This window comes from Halichoerus grypus, chromosome 10, assembly GCF_964656455.1.
Source record: "Halichoerus grypus chromosome 10, mHalGry1.hap1.1, whole genome shotgun sequence".
Lineage (NCBI taxonomy): Eukaryota > Metazoa > Chordata > Mammalia > Carnivora > Phocidae > Halichoerus > Halichoerus grypus.
The window spans coordinates 52069853-52090784 of record NC_135721.1 but is presented as its reverse complement, the minus strand read 5'-3'; the positions used below and the strand labels follow the sequence as shown (position 1 = coordinate 52090784).

The window sequence follows — 20932 nt, the reverse complement described above, 5'->3', positions numbered from 1 at the left end:
CTGGTACACAGTAGATATCCAGAGTTAGTCCTTACCCTGTGCTGTAAGCTCTGTAAGAATCAGCACAGATGTGGTTTCCAAAGAGGCTCTGGCTTCTGAATTAACGGAAGTATCGTATCTATGACTAAAGAAGCAACAGAACCTCTGAACTTGGTGGAGGTAAAATCTCATTTAAGTATTGTATGAAATACCAAGATGCTTCAAGGGAGAGCCTAGAGAAACTGAATATTTGAAAAGTATTGCCAAATATGGTAGGTTACATAGAATATTCTACAGAATTGGGACTCTTTGGCTTGAGACAAAGGAAGACTTGATGGCTGTTTTTAGTATTTGGAGGGCTGTCCTGAGACAAGAGTGTCTGCTTTTATTGTATAGATCCAAGGAGTAGAATAGGCTGATAGCCAGTTTGTGGCTCAGTTTTTAAAATGGTCTATGTAATTGGCTGCTTCAGGGGGCAGTGAGTTCCCTGTTCGTGTTGTATTCAAGCACAGCAACTTGACAAGTTGGCAGAACTATGTAAATGCCATTCAAGCCTCAGACAGGCAGTTGGACTTAGCTTTCAGACTCCTTCCAGCGCTGAAACTCTGTAATTCTAAAACTAAAAGTAAGCTGGTGAAGGAGTAAGGTAAACATTAGAAGTCCTATGTAGTATAACAACTGAGTTTAGCTTTTATATTCTGAAAATAAACATGAGATCCTTTTGCAGGTGACACCGGAGATGGTTTGTCTTAGTGCAATTCAAATTGGCCAACCTCCACCTAATACAAAAGAGATTATACTTCAGACCAAAGTGTGCTCCTTCTGAGCTCCTTCTGAGAACTGCTTGTTTCAAATAACCTCAAAACACACCTTCTCGTTTACAAACAATTGATATACTAGTCATAAATCATTCTCATCTCTTTATTAGTTAGTTGCAGGAAATCTATACATAATTCAAGGTCTTTTTCACAATATCTAGTACTTTTTATTATTATTATTTTAACAAGATGACCTGTGGTTTCTCATACTGTCATTAGAAAGGGCAAAAGACCACAGGAATATCAGAATGCAGAATTCAGATATCAAATGTTGTTTGTGAACTGAAATAAAAACAGTTTGCCAACATCTCTATTTTGATAACCCTTGTATGCATATCTTTTCAAATATGTTTTGGAGGATTGGAGCTGATTTGTTTTTCTTGGATATTTGAGCAATTGACTTTCAATATTTTTATTTCAAAGTATTTTAAAGAATGTTTGCCCTAAGTTTGAAATTTCCTTGTTTTGAGAATAAATAAGAAAAAAAAATTTTTTCTGAATCTATGCTCTCAAGAAACTCTGTGATAAACACATATAAGATAGCAATATTTATTTTTAGAAATAAAAGCTAAATCCAAATAATCCATAACCAAGATAAATATAAAGGACCAAACTCAGCAGTTAAAAAACACAGAGACAAATTGTGTTTAAAAAATATCACACTGTATGCTGTTTATAATAAAAAATACATTCAATAAAATATAAGGTTGGAAATCAAAGCATGAGAAAAGTTATATCAGAAAAATAACAACAAAAAGCTAGTATAGCTATATTAATATTAGATAAACAAAAAAAGTTATTGGTATAAAAAGGACCATTACATAATGTTAAAAGGAACACTTAACTTGGTATAATTCTAGTCTGAACTTAATGACATATCCTCAGCATGTATGAAACAAATATTGACAGAATTACAAAGAGAAATTGATAGATCTACCACCACAAAAGATTAAAATACAATTCTTTCAGTAATTAATAGATTAAGCCGTCCAAGGAAAGTTAATAAAATACAAATGATTTGAATAATGCAATTAAGCATCATCTAGTGGACACACAATGAGGCTACAGCAAAATGTTCTAAGAAGGGTCCAGAATTTTTTGGTTGCATTAAATAGGGGTTACACAATTATAAGACTAATGGGAAAAATACCATTATTTTATAAATTCTAAGACACACTTTTTGCACATTTTAACATCTCTGAAATTGGGACTTTTCAGATAATCAATAATATATCATCATTTAATTGGCCATATTTTTCCCTAATGGCTCATCAAATAATCAGTTATCTACAAGGATGCATCTTAAATTCAATGAAATATTTCCCATCAGTCTGTACTGTGTCAAAAATAAAAGAAACATATGCTAAACAAAACTGATCAGTCACCTCCTTTCCACCATCCACCCCATCCACTGTGGAAAAAGAGAACTCTAGCCTCTCTCCTTTGGAGAGGGGTGGATAGAAAGAGGCCCGGAGCTGATCACCAACCACATTATAGCCAACTTCATCATATAGCCAGTGGTGCTACTGCAGGGCTTATCATAGTTGGGAAAATCTCACATTTTTGGAAATACCAAACAGACATCTAAACCTACTGAACAGACATCAAAGCAAAGTCATAATGGAAATTAGGAATACTCATGGAAATTAGGAAATACTTAAAATTAGTCAATTATGAAGATGCCACATAGCAAAACTTGTGAATGCAGCTAAAGGGGTTCTCAGAGGGAAATCTGTAGCCTTCAATGTTTGTATTAGAAAAGAAGGAATTTGTAAGTCAATTAGCCAAGATTGAACTCAAAACATTAGAGGACAACAGAGTAAATCCCTCTAAAAAAAGAGAAGGACAAAAGTATGAAAGTAAGAACAGAATAGAAAACAAGACACATAGAGAAGTAACAAAGAAAACTATTAGCTGGGGGCAGGGGAGATGAAAAATAGACGTGTATCCGAAGAACTGTGTTATCACCAGATGGGCCACAGACCACACTTACTGCTGTCACAGGTTGGGACTATGCTGGAGGGAGATCGTTAACCAAGAGAACCAAGAAGACACATGTCGATTGAGCTTATCCCTCACCTACACCTTAGTCTTTCTTCCTATGGAAGCCTTTGTACAAAAATGGATGTAAAATACTGTATATTACACGTTACTCTCCACCATCTTATCATGAGCTAAAATCATGAGCCATGACCTAATCGTGAGCCAGATCACTATGAAACCCTCGATTTCTGAGGCTGTTGGCCCTTCCAAACACCGTGGTTTATCTGAAGTTTATGGTTCTGCTTTTTCTGGCCACTCACTTCTTGGTATTATACATGTGTCTTCTGTTCTAGATGCCCCCTTTCTAATTTGACAGTTTAAGATATCAGATACCAGACAACCAAGCTTCTACAATTTGTATATAAAAGAAGAATCTCTAGTCTCTGAATAAGAACTTGAGAGTAAGTGTATGTCCTAAGTACACAATCTTTAGTGAGTGACCAGTGTGTCCATTCATTACTACTCCTGGGTTGTTGGAGCTATTCTGAATGTTTGAGTCTTTTGGGTTGAGCGTTCTGGATTAGTGAATCTAGCTGTGAGAGGCACAATTGTAGGAAGAAGTGAACAATTTAAAGAGGGTCCAGGGCGCCTGGGTGGCTCAGTCGTCAAGCATCTGCCTTCGGCTCAGGTCATGATCCCAGGATCCTGGGATCAAGCCCCGCATCAGGCTTCTTGCTCAGTGGGAAGCCTGCTTCTCCCTCTCCCACTCCCCCTGCTTGTGTTCCCTCTCTCACTGTGTCTCTGTCAAATAAATAAATAAAATCTTTAAATAAATAAATAAATAAATAGGGTCCAAAAAGTGTGTATGAGTGGAGAGGGAGAGGGGGAAAGATGGGGGCAGCAGAGAGAAAGAAGAAGGAGGAGGAGGAAGAAGGGGAGAAGGAGGGCAGAAGTAGAAAAGGAGGCGCAAGGGAAGGACTGATTAACAGTTTGGGAAATAGGGCCAAAAAGAAGAGAGAGCCTCAAATGATCTCCTTTCTGCCAACACTGAAATAATTGCCAGCTCCTTAAATGGTTCAAAATTGGCAAAACCCATGGACTAGACTATTACAGAACTACAGGAGACAGCAGCCAAACCCAGGCCATATTATCCCCGGGGGGCAATTTATGGACACATTGCACCAAATCGCAAGCTGTCCCAGGACTGCTTCTGATCAGGACATGATTTGTGGGACTTCTGATCAGGACATTATTTGGGACTGACATGATTTATATTGTTTGCACTCCCCAAAAGCCAGCAAGCCCTTCCTTCTGCTTCCTGCAGAATGACAAAGTCCCACAAGAGTATATAAACACCTTTGCTTTGCAAAGCAACCAGCTTCTCCCCTATTCATTAGGAAATTCAGAGGTCAGTGATTTAATTTATATCTCCCTAAAACAAGAGTCCGTCAGTGCCACGAGCAACTATAACTAGCATTCCTTTGCCATTACTGTGGTTGCTAGAACAGATGTTAGCTTGGTCAGTGACCAAAGCAGTGGGCTTAATGTTTTGTTTCTTTAAAAAAAAAAAAATTAAAAAGCATTTGAGTAAGTGACAACTAAAATATTCCTGGGTTTCTTTTACACACAACCCAGTGTCAGGAGAACTGCTTCATTTGCAGGCCAAGGAAATATGAAAGGTGCAGCTAAGGCAATTTCTTTTACCTTCATTGCCCCAATTCATGGAATTGGAAAAGGTATCTAAAAGTTCAAGGTTTTGAGAATGTGTATAAAGGTACAAACTCAACTTAAATGAATATCTAACAAATGCTGCTGATGATAGAATCCAATCGTCAACCTCAGTTGACCTTTACCTGCTGGACTTAAAATTTGTGAATGCATTGATTCCTAATAGATAAAAATGTTTGACGATGATCAAAAATTTGCATTCCATACCTCCTCACTCTAAAGAAAGTGATGTCTGTGCCTACTTCTCGCCTTTGATCACATTTCACTTTCCTTCTGGAATGCCCTTTCTTTTTCTCCACCTACCCAAATTTCACCGTGGCTTCAAGGCCTGCCAAGTGCTGCCTGGACCTGCCCCAGGATGCCTCACTGACCTTGGCAAGCCTCCTGAACTCTCTCTGCTCTGAGTTCAAGCACTGTGGTTTGCAGCATCATTTCAAGTTTAACTCCACATACCCTGTGCTGCTCCTTGAGCGAGCCCTGTGAATCAGTCCTGACTTTCTAACTGAACAGTGATGACATCTTACAAGAGTAGAGTCTGACTGTGTTCATCTTTCTGTGTCTCCTGCTGCTGACTATATGTTAGAAACTCAACAGAAAATGATTAGTTGGTTTCCAGAGACTCTATAATTCAGTTCAGAGACATAGTTTTGAGGAATCAGTCACCACTGGTAAGCATCTATGTATGTGAGACACCACCCAAATCATAGGCCTGGCTTCTACCTTTCCAAGTTTATAATCAAAGGCAACAGCTAACAGTGTACAGTAGGTATGCTTACTTGCTGATAATAGGTAATAATGATGCTGACTAATATGGGAGGGATGACCAAGAAAACCAATTAAGCACATACCTTAAATAAAAAGCTACATTAAAGGCAAGGAGACCAGTCCCTGTAATGAAACAAAAAATGGAAATAAGAAATTAGCCTTTCTCTTCCAGTGTCATCGTATTTGAGCATTACTAAGGAACTTTCTGTCTAATCCTATTTCAACAGCCCACTCACAGGAACTAAGGCATTTTGAGTACTAATGAGCTGCATCTTGTCTGAATTATTCTCTAAAAACTGGTTTTGATTAACAAGCTCTATGCATTTTATGGAAAGAAAGTGCTGAATGAATCCAAGATGTACTTATTATCACCCTTACCATTGTGAGTGAGATGAAGTGTTTCTACTGGCTCAGGGTGACAAGAAGACCAAGATGATGCTGGAAAACCTTGATGGAGTGTCCTTCCATGACAAAGGACCTCCGAGCTCGAATTTGAAGGAGTGTGTCTTCAATCTCCCCTCAATCCCATTACCAATGATGGCTTATCTAAGTCCTTCTGGTTTTATTCACATAAGGCATAAAGTCATAAGATTTATAGCAAACTAGAATTTGCACATCCAAATGATTGCTAGTCCTTCAAAATATTTACCTTGGAAAGCCATATACTTTCTCCAACAACACTGTCACAATGCCAACTATCCTCTGCACTCCTTTGAAATTACCATCACTTCGAAGTTATGGTATTTGAATATCCTCAATAGGGGAATAGGGAAACATCATCCTTTGAAATGAAAACAATCCCTAAAAGTTGTGGGAACCGGGTCTGGTGAATGGTAGCTAATCAAGCTGGGAACCTCCTTGGTGAAAAGCAAAACGTGACTATAAATTGGTTTCAAAAACAGTTCTAAGGGAGGTGTTTCAGGATTGTTTCATAGAATCAGGTCCCTACCTTGAGCAATGGTTGTATCATTGGAGAGTCTCCAGCGTCCAAAGCCACTAAGTTTGGAGGGAATGAGATTTATTTGGATGTGGGGGTTTTGCTATGTTCACTACAAGAAGCCTCATTACTTTATAGCTATACTTTTTAAAAGGAGTTCCACTAGGGCTTAGGTAATTCTCACCTAATATTTTTTCTATACTGCCTACATTGTGGGTTAAGGAACCCAGTGTCTTCGGTGTCTATCAATTTTATTGCCGTTTCTAGCCCAGATTACCTCTCAGGTAGCAGGAATGAATCATAATGTTTGATTATGTTTTACCAACATTAATATTTGATCACCTTTAATGAGGGCAATTAAATTTGCCATTGGAAAACCCACATGGGTTTCCCTTTTCTTGACACTGGTATGGACATCTGAGGGCCTGTTGTCTCCCAAATACCTAACCTGGGGCCACCCACTAACACCATAGCTCCAGCCACAGTTAGCAGGAGACCGTTTACAGGAATCAAATTCATTCGCCTAGACCAAGCCCAGGCACATCAACAGGAACATGACGTGGGCATAGAAGCAAGGGGGCGTAGAAAAAGAAATCACATCTATTGAAGGATGGCCATATGCCAGGATCTTTACACCTCTTATCTCATTAAGGATCAAATCAATCCTGGGAAGTAGGAATTATCTCAACTTCATATATGTAGAGAAAAGGAAGTTTAAGAGAAGTTGAACAACTTATCTAAAGTCTACATATTAATATTTTAAAGTCTACATATTAATAAGTAGAAGAATTAGGATTTAAATATCTTTTCTTGATTCCAAAGCCCAAGCTTTTTGCAGTGAGGTTAGTGAGCTGTTTCCAGCGATGGGGCCTTAGAGGGGGGGTGAGCAGCCTAGGGAAACATCGGTTCCAGTGCCACCTACTAGCAGTTGAAGGCATTAGCCTGCTAAATCCTAATTTCCCCCCACCTAATAAATACTTGAGTGATAAGTCCTTTTATGTTTGAAACACTGTACTATGTCTCCATGTTACAAAGATGGGTAAATTCAGACTTGTGTCCTCTAGGGGCTTACAGTTCAGTGAGAGAGACAAGCCCATAATGATATCATTTCTATAATACACAGTAAATGCTAAGGTGGACATATAAGATGAGAGCACAAACTCAGAGTTCATTGGTAATGTTTTCTTGTCTGTGTTCCCCACTCAACTTCAAGGTCTGTGATCACGAAGACTATGTCCATCTTTTCTGCCTGTGCTTGTAGAGGGCCTAGCACAGAGTAGGGGTTCAATAAGTAGGCAAGGTAGGAATGAATTGGGTGTTGCCTGAGCTAAGACGTGAAAGATGAGAAACAGCTACCCAAGCAATGAAAGGACGAAAGGGTGTTTCTGGGAGAAGAACACAATAGAAGGGTAGAGCGAGGGTACACACGTTTACTTTTGTCAAAGCACAAAGTGTGAGCAGGGAGGTGGAGAGGAGAGGAGGTTGGAGAAATAAGAGAGGCCTCTCTGTGAAGGGCCTCGAGCCAAGGACCCATCATGGATTCTGGGAATTTGATGGATGCCCTGAAATTGTCATCAAAATTTGTGAGCTTGTGTGTAAACGTGAATGTGTACTTGTGTACATTTCTGGGCAAAGGGGTGTGTCACTTTCATCAAATTCTCAAATGTTACAAAATTGTGCAGACAATGAGGAGCTGTTAGAGCTATCAGAACAACATTTTAGATGGATGAATCTAGATGCTGCTGTAGAGGATGGAATTTGGGGTAGCAAGATAGTGGTGGAGAAACCAGGGAAGAGAGAGCTGCCACTGTCCAGGAAAGAAAGAATAAGTTTCTAACCCTAATCCGCGGTGTTGAGGAGGAGTAGACAGGGACAGATCCAAGAAGAGGTTAGGTTGGTAAGTAGTGCCATTGAATGAGGAGAACTAGCAGACTTGAAGGGGAGAATAAGGAGCTCGGTTTGAACTGTTGACTTTGAGGCATCAGTAAGACCTGCCGGACAGTTGAACAACCCTGACTGCAACCAACACTGCAGACTGAGGAGAGATTTAGGCTAGAGATAAAGAGGTCAGTCCTCAGTATGGAGATGAGGGTTTAAACTCTGAAAGGAAATGAGACAGCCCGTGGAGAGTGGCACAAAGAAACCAGCACAGACCGAGAGTGCATCCATGGGTTGCATGACATTGTAGATAGACTGAATTGTACACCTTGAAAAATGGTTAAAATGGCACATTTCATTTGTATATTTTTACCATGATTTTTTGAAGTGAATTTAAGAAGTAGACACGCTTCAAGCAAAATAAAAACTATATACCTTTCCAAAAAACAAAAAAATGGATCCGTGGTCCATGCAAATATTTAAGGGACTGAATATAGGGAGCAGCCCCTGAGGAAGGTGGATAAGGGATCATCAGAGAGGAGGAAGGAGGCTCAGGAGAGTCCAGTACTAGTCACAGACGCAGGGAGAATAGAACTCCAATAAAATGCAGGGTGGGTTGGGTGGAGAAGTTAGATAATCGCGAAAGTTGCTTCGAGAAATAATAGTCAGGATATATAAGCTATGAAAAAGAGAGAGAGAGAGAGAATCTTGGTCTCTGAGCCTTGCCCATCCAGAACTTCTCAGCAGCAATAAAATGACTAAAATTTCATCTTACAAAATAAAACTTGCCCATGTTCCACCAGTTTTGTCTGAGCAGGAAACAGAGCTCAGAGCAGCTGCTCAGGATAGTTCTGAATTCCACTTCAGAGCCCTGGAATGTGACACCTCCCAAGTGCCAGCCCGTGTCCTGGGAGGGAGGAAAGCAACCTGGAGCTGAGGGGGCCGCAACACGGGGTGCAGGGCACCCCCCTTGCCTCCATGGGACCTCTCATCTGAAGAAGACAAGTCTCTTGATCTCTGCACATTTCCCTCTCTCCAGGACGGCCTCTTCGGGATTTAGAACCAGCAGGCTGCCATGAGATGGCAAGGTCATGGACCAGAGCTGCCCCTGGAGAACGGGTCACTTTCCCTTGAGGGCTTCAAACACAGCCTCACTCAGTAGCAGAGACGAAGGGCCAGGGGTCAGGGTGGAGGGAGGAGATGAAGAGGGGCCACTGGGTAGCCTCACGCCGTCACCACCCGCCTCGCTGCGTCCTGACGTGCCCTATGGCATCATCGGTCACCAACTGAATCCAGGGACATCTCGTTGCCAGCTTTTAAGAAGCTCGAATGGATCACCAGCTATTTTCTTGTCATATTTTTGGCAGAGTCTGGCTAATGGCCCTTCAATGTGGCAGAATAAACCTGCTAGTTCATTCTTTCATGTTAAATGTTGAAAAGCTAGCCTAGTCTAACCACGTGAAAGGATCTGATCTATTCAGTAGTTTGCGTTAATACGCGGATCTACAAAACCTGGCAGAGATCCTAGAACAACAGCTAACCCACCGTCGTCAGTGAGGGCTCTCAGAACCCCTCGGTTAATAATCTATGTGTGCTGTTGTCAGACTTCATCGTTACCATTGCCATGGCCCGTCCTGGGTGATGTGGAAAGAAGATATATTGGCGGGGCCACTGTGGTGGAGGTAACAAAGCATAGAACGCTTTCTTTATATGTCTCACACAAATGAGACGCCCCCAAAATGATAGGTGAACCTCACTATTGCCTTTATTATTGTAGGCTAAAGACTGAGGGTAGCAGCAAATAGGCTGGAAACTGAAGTCCAGAATTAAATAGGTTTACCAGTCTCATCGTGGGCATGGGGCCTGTACAGGGAAGATTAGAGCCAGGAGCAGAGTTACCCGGCAGCCGAGCTTTGAGCTGCAAGGTTGCTGACTTGAATGGGTCCCTCCTACTCCTCCTAAGGCCCTGGGAGGGGCCCTCATAATTTTGCATTTATATTCTTATGTTCTTTCTCTTAAAGAGGCTCCCCCAAATTGTGTAAGCATCGGGCCTCCCAGCAACACCAGCTTCAACCTGTGGGAGCAGCATGCTCTGGGAGGGACAGGGAGAACAGATAGCATCGTGCTTGGTTCACTCAGGCCTTCTTCATTGAATGAGTAAAGGGGGAGAGAAGGTCTGCACACACAGGGTGCCCTCGACATGGAAGGACACACAGGAGTGGGGAAAAATGCTCCCTCCTTAACCGAGACGCTTCACCGGCTACATAATGAGCCATGCGGGGCATGGGGCAGAATCCCAGTCCAAACCCAACCGTGAGATGTGGGATAGCACAGAGTTTCTCTAAGCTGAGCGTCCCCCAATCTCCCACTGATTCCTTTCAATGTTATCCTCCTCTCTTTACCATGGCAACCCCCAAAACAAACAGAAAGGAGGAGCAGTGCTGGATGCTCTATGGTCCCGAAGCCTGCCCCTCTCTCTCTCAGCACCATGCAAAACGGGCCCAGACACCATCCCTCCCCCTCGTGCCCTGCATCAGAAATCCAAAATTACCTACAACCTACCAAATAAGAGATGCCCTCATTCGGTGAGCTGGGAACAGAAGGAATAAAAGAAAGCTAGGAGGCGGGCATTTGGCCTTTCAAGCCAGGCAGCCTTCAGGGATGGTCACTCTAACAACCATAACCTGACCAGAGGGAGGGAGCAGGGCTGAGCACCGCCTGCCCTTGGGTTTAAGAAAGCATAAAACTATTCACCGAAGGAAACAGATGATTTCCCCCCTCTACCCCCGCAACTGCAAGAGACACCACCTCATTCTGCTCGCTTTCCCACCTGCCTTGCAGCCTTAGTCACACATCCCGAGCCCCCCACCTCCTGCCAAATATTTTTCTAATTGAAGATCATGTTGATTTTTTTAAACTTTCTTTTCACTTTTTAAATAAAACAAGAATTTAACTCGCATTGATATTTAGGCTGTTGGAAAAATAACAATGGTAGGAATCAGTCTTTGGCTATTTATCTGCTGGCTTTTTTCCCTCTGAAATCTTTTGAAGGTTTCTGGAAAATTACAACACGGGGGCTACCCGGCAAAGACAGGCATCAGAGTCAGAGTTTGCTAAGCAAGTCAGCTTCTGCTTTCACTTTGGTCATAGAATCAGGTCCCTACCTCAGATTTTCCCTCCCCAGTGAGGACTCTCAGAGGGCTTGGAGTATGCATCTGCATCAGCCTGGAGGCTGGTACCTGCTGGAATTATGAGTTCTCAGAAGCCACCTTGCCCCCTGCCATCCCCTAGCCATCCTCGACACACCTGTGCAGGCACAATTCTGTAACTGGAGTCACTGACTTAAATGGCCCCACTCAGCCCTGTGGTGTGAGCATGTAGGCCTAGGGGTCTCTTCAGTCCTGACCCCCCTTTGCCCTGGAGAAGGGGGAGAGCAGAGACTGAGCCCACACACCTGTCCTAAGTCAGGCTGAGAGGAATAGTCAGCCCATGACCCTCCTAGAATTATCCAGCAATAAGCTTTGGGGAATAGGCCAATAGATAGTGAGCTGGGACACAGGAGGGCAAGTCAGTGGCCAGAGCCCAAGGAGTCAAGGCAATTGGTACCAGAATAAAGGAACAGAGCTAGGCTCTGGGGCACTAGGTTACAGTGTGTGGGCTCTGAAACATTTCACACGCCTCTCAGCCAAAGGCAGAGCCTGATCCTTAGCACCCAAGGGGGTTCTTTATTTTGGGACTTGGGAAAGATGCAAAAGAACTGGTTTAGAATAAGTGACTAATTTCATGACTAAAGCAAATGCCATTTACTAAACAGTGCAGATGTGTATGTATTTGGATACTACATACTGATACACATCCAACAGGTTACATGAGGCCATCCTTGCATGAGTTATCAATCCTACTTCACAAGGTTATTGGTTGAAACTCCAAGCCAAGACTCTAAGGGGAAGGTGGGCTCTGCTGTTGGTCCTCGTCCCCTTCTGACTTCACTCTGAAATACAGTCTCACCCATGTGACACGCTGATCCACACCGGGCCACGTGGGTGAAGCTTCCATGGGAGCAGATACAGCCACTCCAAATATGGTCTCCATCTCTCACGCAGCCTCTTACGGTTTAGCCTTTAAAGTGTGGATATTTCTTAAGTGAATTTTTAAAAAGATTTTTTTTTATTTTTTTTATTTTAGAGATAGACAGCATGAGTGGGAGGGACAGAGAGAGAGAGAGAGAATCTCAAGCACACTCCACACTGAGCAGGGAGCCCGACCTGGGGTTCGATCCCAGGACCCTGAGATCATGACCTGAGCCAAAACCAAGAGTCAGACGCTTAACCGACTATGCCACCTAGGCGCCCCTCTTCAGTGAATTTTTATCGATCTGATAAATATCAATCTGATATTGTGATAGTTGAGTGGGAGGAGAGTGAGGTTCTAAGATCAGACTATGAAGGTTCAATTCCAGTTTTGCAACATTAAAATTGTGGGCATCTAAATATGTATGTAAGTGGTATATGGAAGGTCTTGGGTAAGTTACATACCTTCGCTGAGTTTCCATTTTCCTTCCCCGCAAAATGGGAAGAATGATTCCTTGAAGACTGCTTTAACAAGGCGCACTTAATTAAATGAGATAATGTATATATAACACTTTGCAGAGCGCCAAGAATGTAGACAGCATGCAATAACGGTCAGCTATTGTTAGTAATATTAGTAATGAACACATCTGTGAAAATGCAAAAGTTTCGGAAGGGTGACCTTCTAAAAGGTCATCCTGGAAGAACTAGAAAAGCATTTCTGCAGCCCTCCACCTGGGCCTTTGACCCCCTGTCTTTCCCTCCTGGAGTCCATACTCTAGAATGTCGATAGCATTTGCTTCCTGAGAAACAAATCTGAAAACAGTGCCCGCCCCCGCCCCCAGGTCCCTCGGCTCAGAATAGAAGCCATGCTCCTCCGCTGGGCTTGCATGGCCTCTGACAGCATGGCCCCCAGCCCTTTCACTCCCACCCCATGCCCTGCAGAGCAGGAGTGCCAACCTCTCCTCCACCCTCCGGGGCCAGAGCCCCAGTGCCATCTCCTCTCTGGAGTGGTACCTCCCCGGCCCTCGGCTCCTAGCACTTGTCGAGAGCAACAGCCTGCTGGTTAAACTGTGGGGTGTGCAACCGAACAGCCCAGATTAAATTCTGGTTTCTTCCTGTGACCTAGGGCGAGTGTCTTCACCTGTCCTTGCCTCAGGAATTTTATCTCTGAGAGAAATAATATTATTAAATTCATCTGGTTGTTAATGAAAATTACATGAGCTAGCCTAGGGAAAGCCTGTTAGTACATAGAAAGAACAGTCTTTGGCACATAGTAAGTGTTTAATATATATTAGTTCTACGAATAACGATTATCACCCTCATCGTCGTCATCATCCTTATTCCACCAGAATGTAAATTCTTTAAGAGTGGAGACCGTCTATATCGTTCAATATCTGACACATAAGGTGCTGGGCGTACCGCTGTTGAATAACACGCAGCCCCCTGCATGCGGTTCATTGTTTATACAACGTCCTCGCAGACCGTGAGCACCTGGGTTCTGTCTAATGGATCCCGCATCCCCGAGGTCAGCTCAATGGGCACAGAACAGATGGTCAATAAACGTTTGCTGAATGAGTATGTGAAGGACCCTCTGGGTTGCATGTCCATGCTATCTCCCAGGAAAACATTGGCTTCAGGTCTAAGTTTATCAAAAATTCCTGCCGTGTGTTTCATGGTGACTCTTTCGCACTGGGTATATATGTTAATGATGGTGGTAAGTGCTAGAAAAGCAGGCAGTGCATTAGGGACTGTATCCCTGGCTGTCTCCAGAGCAGGACAAAGTCCCGCCAGGAGCTCCTGGCCCTGTGGGTTCCCACTCCCCTCATCGCACCTTACCCCTTCCTGAGCCCCACGGCTGTCCCCCTCCTCCTCCCCCTCCTCCTCTTCCTTCTCTTCCCCCTCCTCCTCCCTTTCCTCCTTCTCCTCCTTCTCCTCCACCTCCTCCCCTTCCTCCTCTTTCCCCTTTCTCCTCCTCCCCCTTTCCCCTCCTCTTCCTCCTCTTCCCCTTTCCCCTCCCTGTCCCCCTCCCCATCCCCCCCCACCCCATCCACTACAGCCCAGGAGAGCTGCAGCTTGTAAGGGGTGGACCCAGCCTGGCTGGAGGAAAGCCAGACATAGGTGTGTCTCACCCCAGAAAGTCTTCCCTGGGGCAGAAGCCTCCTCTCTCCCCTTGCAGGCCAGGCAGGTCCTTCTCCCTCCTTGCTTCGCAGGAAATCTTCTCCTTCTTCCAGAAAGAAGTAAAAACTTTTCCCCACAATAGCTGAGCCTTTCTGCTTCAGTTCCTCTATCTAAAGGGAAAAATAAAATCAGGAGCAGGGAGATTGAGTATAATGGGAATAAATGAAATCTGTAAGCTTCACTAAATTACAACTCGATACTAAAACACTGCTGTTTTATGAGCCTCTCAGTAACCAAACCTATTTATTGTTCTAAGTGCCCTCAGATTTATGATCTGCAATGCCCACCGTGTTTGCTGTGGTGAGGACACGGGGGGAGGGCGAGGCGCAGCGCTGTGTTCGACATGATAGCTTCCGTGCCAGGGGCCCGCCAGTCTGCAGGCACCTTACGTGCTCCTTCGTCCTGCCGGCAATGCAGTGGGGAGGCTGAGGTTGGGTGTCTCCATTTATGGGTGTGGAATGCAGAGACTGAGGGGTTAAGAGTTATCCTTGCCTAGCAGTAAGTTTGGGAAACACTCATGATTTCCTTGTGTCCTTGCCGAGAGCATCCCTCTCTGCATGGACGTTGTGGGTCCAGCGGCAGCCTCTCCGGCGCGGCCATGTCCATCCTCTGGCACCTGTGCTCCCTCCGCACCCACTGCCCAGCCCCGCACCCCCACCTGTGAGGCTGCGCCTCCCTCAGGGGCACTCCGGCACTCCCGAGCCTTGGCTGGGCTGGACCAGGGTGTTCAGTTCCCTGGCTTTTTCATCAAAGACATTCCAAGGAGTAAGAGCTGCCTTTAAAGGGCTTCCAGGAACCCCCGCTGAGCACTCAGAGTGGGAGTGAGTCAAGTCCCAAAGCTTCCATTAACCTGCTGCACTCCCCTGAACAGGCCGCCCAACCTTGCTCCTCCTCGATGGGCTGGGGGGTGAGGGGCAGCTCTGAGAATCTGATGATGCGGCCAGCCGTCACCCCTGAAGACACAGGTCATGGTGATCACGGGTGTAATTTGGAGAGGGTCACAAGCTTCCATCCCCTTGAACCCCTCTGTGTACCCCATAGGTCCACGGGCCCTGGGTAAGAACATCTGGGCCAGGCGAACTCATACACCAAAGTGGGGAGCCCCAAGGACAGATTTTCAAAGAACAACTTCAGTAGTGTATCTTCTTACTACAAATTGTTTAAAAAAAAAAAGGCAGATTTTTTTTATTTTTTTTTTTTTTGACAGAGAGAAAGACAGCAAGAGAGGGAACACAAGCAGGGAGAGTGGGAGAGGGAGAAGCAGGCTCCCCACTGAGCAAGGAGCCTCATGCGGGGCTTGATCCCAGGACGCTGGGATCATGACCTGAGCCGAAGGCAGACGCCCAACAACTGAGCCACCCAGGCGCCCCAAAAGACAGATTTTTTTTTAAAGAAAATTACCGTAAACCCACTACCCGCAAAACCACTAATAATACTTCAATAAATACCCCTCAGTCTTTCTCTCTCACTCCTGACATTTATACATAAATCCACTCATTATATCAGGAATGTTTTCTCATGACTCATTTAAATATTATTTGAAAACAACGTGTACACGGTAATCAATGGCACGGTAGTTCTATAATGTATTATTAGCCAGTCCTTAATTGAAAACATTTAGGTGCGACCATACCTGATCATTTTGGGGGGCTAAAAGTGGAATTTCCAGCTTTGCTCAGAAAGAGTACCATGACAATTAATACCTGTGACAATCTGCTCCTCAACCTGCCCGCTCCCCCCACCCCCCAAAAGTTGTGCCCATTTCCACTCCCGGCAGCTGGGAGCGAGGACAGGTGGAGGAGACTTAAACCGGCTTGCGTGAACTGGCAGCTGTAGGATCCGGACCCGGAGCGGGATCTCTGTTTGCTAAAAGCTAACCGCCATCACAGGCCGCGGCAACCATGTCTACTTTCAGGACCAGCCTCGGCACGTTTCGAAATGGGCACGATTTGTCTTGGGCGCCTGCCTCACCCCGTGGCCCCAGCTTGACAGCCACTTGATCTGACAGCAGTGCTGACTCAGCCACCACTCCCCTTGCCTCCCAGGTTCTGTACCAGCAGCTCCCCGCTCCCTCCCTAGAATCCATCTGCTTTATCTCGTCCTGTCCGCGGGCTCTAGACTCCGCAGCCTGAATCAGTGACGGGCATCTCTGTGAACGAGTCCGGGGGAGCAGGCTGAATCCTGAGTAGAAGGGCCCTGAGTGCAGGGCAGGAACAGCAGAGCCAGAGAGTAGGGGCATGTCACCAGGCAGCGGGTGACGGGCCAGAGGCAAGGCGCCGTCACAGGCCACCTCAACATCCCGTTGCGCCTTCCCTGGCTCTCGCATGGTTGGTCCTTCAGCACGTTGTCCAAAGAGAAGAGCGAGGCCTTCTGAAAGGACAAATCCATTTCTCGTGAGAATTGGCTACGTGGAGTGTGTTGCCCAGAATGCTGGGCAGAGTTTCAACCATTTGTTTGGCAAGCTGTGCTCTCCTTTGGGCCCCAAATCTGCATATTGGGGATGGGAGGGCGGGGAGGGGGAGGCTCCAGGTGTCGCTGGTCACACCCGTGGCCTGCCCCACTGCTGACCACCTTCCTTCTTGGCCCCACAGTCCGACGGCTCCATCCTGGCGATTGCCCTGCTGATCCTGTTCCTGCTGCTGGCCCTGGCTCTCCTCTGGTGGTTCTGGCCCCTCTGCTGCACCGTGGTAAGTGCCCAAGCGCGTCCTCCCCACCCCAGGCCTCCGGCAGAAGGTGACACAAGGTTAACAGGACCGTGAGGAGGAGAGGTTGGCAGAAGAAACAATTTAAAGATCAAGGACAAATTTTGCATTATTCATACAATTTATACAAAGTTGGCATAAACCGACATTGCTCAGTGGAACCACAAGTCATTAGGAATCAGTACGGGTTAGGGAGTGAGATGGCCGGTGGGCACAGCCTTTACGTAGGGCAGCCGAGGGGGCCGCTCTGGTTCCGGTGCTCGGAAGGACCCACAGAATACTGTAAATGATGAGTGGTATTTGACAAGCGTCACACTCACACGCGCACACACACACACACACACACACACATTGTGAGTTGCACTAGCTGATATTCTTCCAAGGCCACGCTAGCCTCAGCAGCTAGTCTGCCCAACTGAGAGAGCGCTTTTGGCCTCTTTATATTTAACAAGCCTGAGTGACACCCGCCTTTATTTCATTATTTTTAGCTAACATTTATAGGATGCATCTACCGTGTGCCCAGCACTAGTCTAAGCACTTCGGCTACAAGAGCAATACAAATCTGTCTCCTCCCCATCATCGCCAGCAGGAGCCACCACATGGCTCTAGCCAATGTCTCCCCAGATAGCTTTGGGCCTGGAATAACCTGCCATCAACTGCGGCACCCAATGAAATGTGCCTGTTTATCAATTTTTGTTCCCTGGCCCCTAGGCTAGGAAAAGTGCAAACAAAGTAATATCCAAATGAAAAAAAAAGATCGCTTTCACATGCCTAATTCCTGCCTTTCTGCAAATCAGAGCAGGCACAGTAAAGCCCAGGTGAGTTTGAAGTGAGCACTGTTCTGCCGCCCAGCATCTTCCATTCCCTGTATCTTAGTTCTTCCATGGAGAGTCCCGTGGGGGAGAGAGTGAGCCTCTCCAGGCAAGAACTTTTCTTCATTTTCTCTTGAGCATTCAGTACACAGTGCAAGGGAGGGAACTCACATCTGTGTATGCAACTGAGCTCAGCAAGGGCCGAAAACTCAGAGAGCACTGGACTCGAAAAGGTGGGGAGAGAGCTTCGAATGACATTTTATAAAGAGGTGGTAAAGGAAGGAGATGAGAAGCTTGACCAGAATGTGGATCCATGTGGCAGGGACTTCTGGAAAGAAAAGAGGCTCTTGCACCAGCAGAGGCCCTGGGTGTTGAGGGAAAGAGACAACTTTCGGTGGATCAGAACATGTGTGTGCAGGAGGGACCCAGGACAGGCACAAGCCCCGGGTCAGCTAGTGCAAGCCAGACTGGACCAATTCACCCAGACTCCACGCACATTCTTCCGACAGCAGCCCCGAAAGTTAAAAGGTGTTTTCAGTCCTTAAGGCTGCACAACCGTTTTATTTTGAGGGTAAAAAAAACCCATGAGTCAGCTAAGGTGCTTTCTATGGTGATTCAAAAACAAGCACATTTTCAAGACTGAAATTCTGAGAGGGAAAAAAAAAAAACCCAACAAACCTTTGCAGCGGGCTCTTAAAGAAAGGGGTGGCCAGGGGTGGAGGTAATGGTGGCCTTGAACAGCAGGACTCCTGCTGTCGTAGGCGCCACCCCAGTGCCTTTCATTCTCAAAAACGGCTACTTCTGAGTGGCGACAGCTAGGAACAGTAGGACAGCTAGCAGCGCTCCATCACTTACCAGCTGTGTGATCTTGGGCAAGTTACCTAACCTCTCTGTACCTCAGTTTCTTCAATTGTATAATGAGGAGCATAAGAGCACTGACTCATGGGTAGAGGGTGAAGCTTAAAAGAGTGCATGTATATACTGCTTAGAGCAGTAACCTGCACATAGTAAATGCTGTGCAGTGTTATCAATATCAAAAAATATTTACTATAATAGGAATATATTCCTGTATTCCTATATTTCCATAGAATTCCATTTATATTGGCAGGAAATGTCTCTTCTTTCTAGTTTTATTGAGATATGATTGACATATAACGTTGTATAAGTTTAAGGTATACTACATAATGATTTGATACATGTATCTATTGTAAAATGTTTACTGCAATAAGTTTGATTGACATCCATCCTCTCACATAGTTACAAATTTTTTCCTTGTGATGAGAACTTTTAAGATTTACTCTCTTAGCAGTTCTTAGCAACTATCAAACATACCATACAGTATTCTTAGCCATGGTCACCCTACTGTCCATTAACAAGATACGCTACATGTAACATGATATGATTAACAAGATGTGTTAATGGACAGTAGGGTGACCATGGCTAAGAACACTTCACCCAATTCCCTCTCCTACACCTCCAACCCCACTTCTGGCAACCACAAATATGATCTGTTTCTAGGAGTTTTGTTTTGTTTTGTTTTGAATTCCACATGTAAGTGATATCACATAGTATTTGTCTTTCTCCATTTGACTTACTTCATTTAGCATAATGCCCTCAAGGTGTGTCCAGGTTGTTGCAAATGGCAGGAGTTCCTTCCTTTTTATGGCTGAATAATATTCCATTGTGTACATGTACTACAGTTTCTTTATCCAGTCATCTGTCGATGGACACTTGGGTTGTTTCCATGTCTTGGCTGTTGTAAGTAAAGTTGCAGTGAACATGGAGGTGCAGATACTTCTTCAAGATCATGGTTTTATTTTCCTCTGGAGATCTACCCAGAAGTGGGACTGCTGGATCATATGGTAGTTCTATTTTTAATTTTTCACGGAACCCCCATGCTCCAATTTACATCCCCACCAACAGCACACAAGGGTTCCCTTTACTCCACATCCTCGCCAGTGTTTGTTATCTTTTGTCTTTTGATGGTAGCCGGCCCTCTACCTGGTATGAGGTGATATCTTGCTGCGGTGTTAATTTCCAGGGAAATGTCTCTGAGTTAACATCTTTCATTACTGGAAGCAGTGTCATCCAAGGCCAGATTGTTTTGCAACATTCAAAATATTTTTCAATGAATTTCCCTGCTTAAGTCCATGTTGCTTTGGAAGGTGGCCAAAATGTGTTAATGTGATCTGATTTTGTAAGTCCCAAAGGATTTCTTTACAAGGGAAGATCTTGGAGATTAATTTTCCTGTGTATCATGTCTATAAAAACTGCCTTCACTCCTATTTCTGGAAGCTGGCCAGAGCTCTGATGTTTAGTATGCCCCCGAAAACTATTTGTTGACCACTGACTCTCTTGAAGAATGATGGTGTCTGAGGAGACAGGATAAAGTCATGTGTTTTCTAAAGGGAGTACACAGGAAGGAGGGCAAACACCACCTCCCCGCCCCCTGCCCCCATCCCAGGATCCTGGTTCTGAGGATGCAGGACGTTTCTCTCCCTTAAGGGACAACACCCCTACCCACAGTTCTGGGACTGGCAGAGGGCATCCTTATGAATGATGGTCCTGAAACCTTCCTCTGTCACTCCCCCTACCCTGCCCCAAGTGCAGGGGATGCCCCATGACCTGGTACAAAAACTGCATCGTGATGATGGGAAACAACCAGGGAGCAGAAGGGTCTTGTGAAATGTAGAGTACGAGAGGCTTGTCTCTGTTACAAAGTTTTCTCCAGGAGTGATGTACAAAATATTTAACAATCGTATAAGGCTCCCCACCCCAACTGAGCCAAACATTAACCCTTTAGTGGCTGGCTATGGGGCAGGGGTGGGGGGCAGTCCACAAAATCCTGGGGCAGAAGGGCAGGGACTCGGGTTGCTATTTACTAATCATAAAGAGCAATGGGCGCCTGGGTGGCTCAGTCGTTCGGCGTCTGCCTTCGGCTCAGGTCATAATCCTGGGATCCTGGGATCAAGTCCCGTATTGGGGTCCCTACTCAGAGGAAGCCTGCTTCTTCCTCTCCCACTCCCCCTGCTTGTGTTCCCTTTCCCACTGTGTCTCTCTCTGCCAAATAAATAAATAAAAT

General features: G+C 45.1%; 2 protein-coding genes across 3 annotated transcripts in view; one reads left to right on the top strand and one right to left on the bottom strand.

Annotated features, from left to right (window-relative positions):
• The window catches only part of LOC118533304 (uncharacterized), a 187285-nt gene that overhangs the window by 39397 nt on the left and 126956 nt on the right, over window positions 1-20932 (bottom strand). The window lies entirely within an intron of this gene.
• The window catches only part of ANTXR1 (ANTXR cell adhesion molecule 1), a 223709-nt gene that overhangs the window by 120454 nt on the left and 82323 nt on the right, over window positions 1-20932 (top strand). Inside the window, exon 13 of the mRNA XM_078056455.1 lies at window positions 16928-17023. Within this exon, the coding sequence (XP_077912581.1) occupies window positions 16928-17023 (96 nt within the window). The remainder of the gene's footprint in view (window positions 1-16927; window positions 17024-20932) is intronic.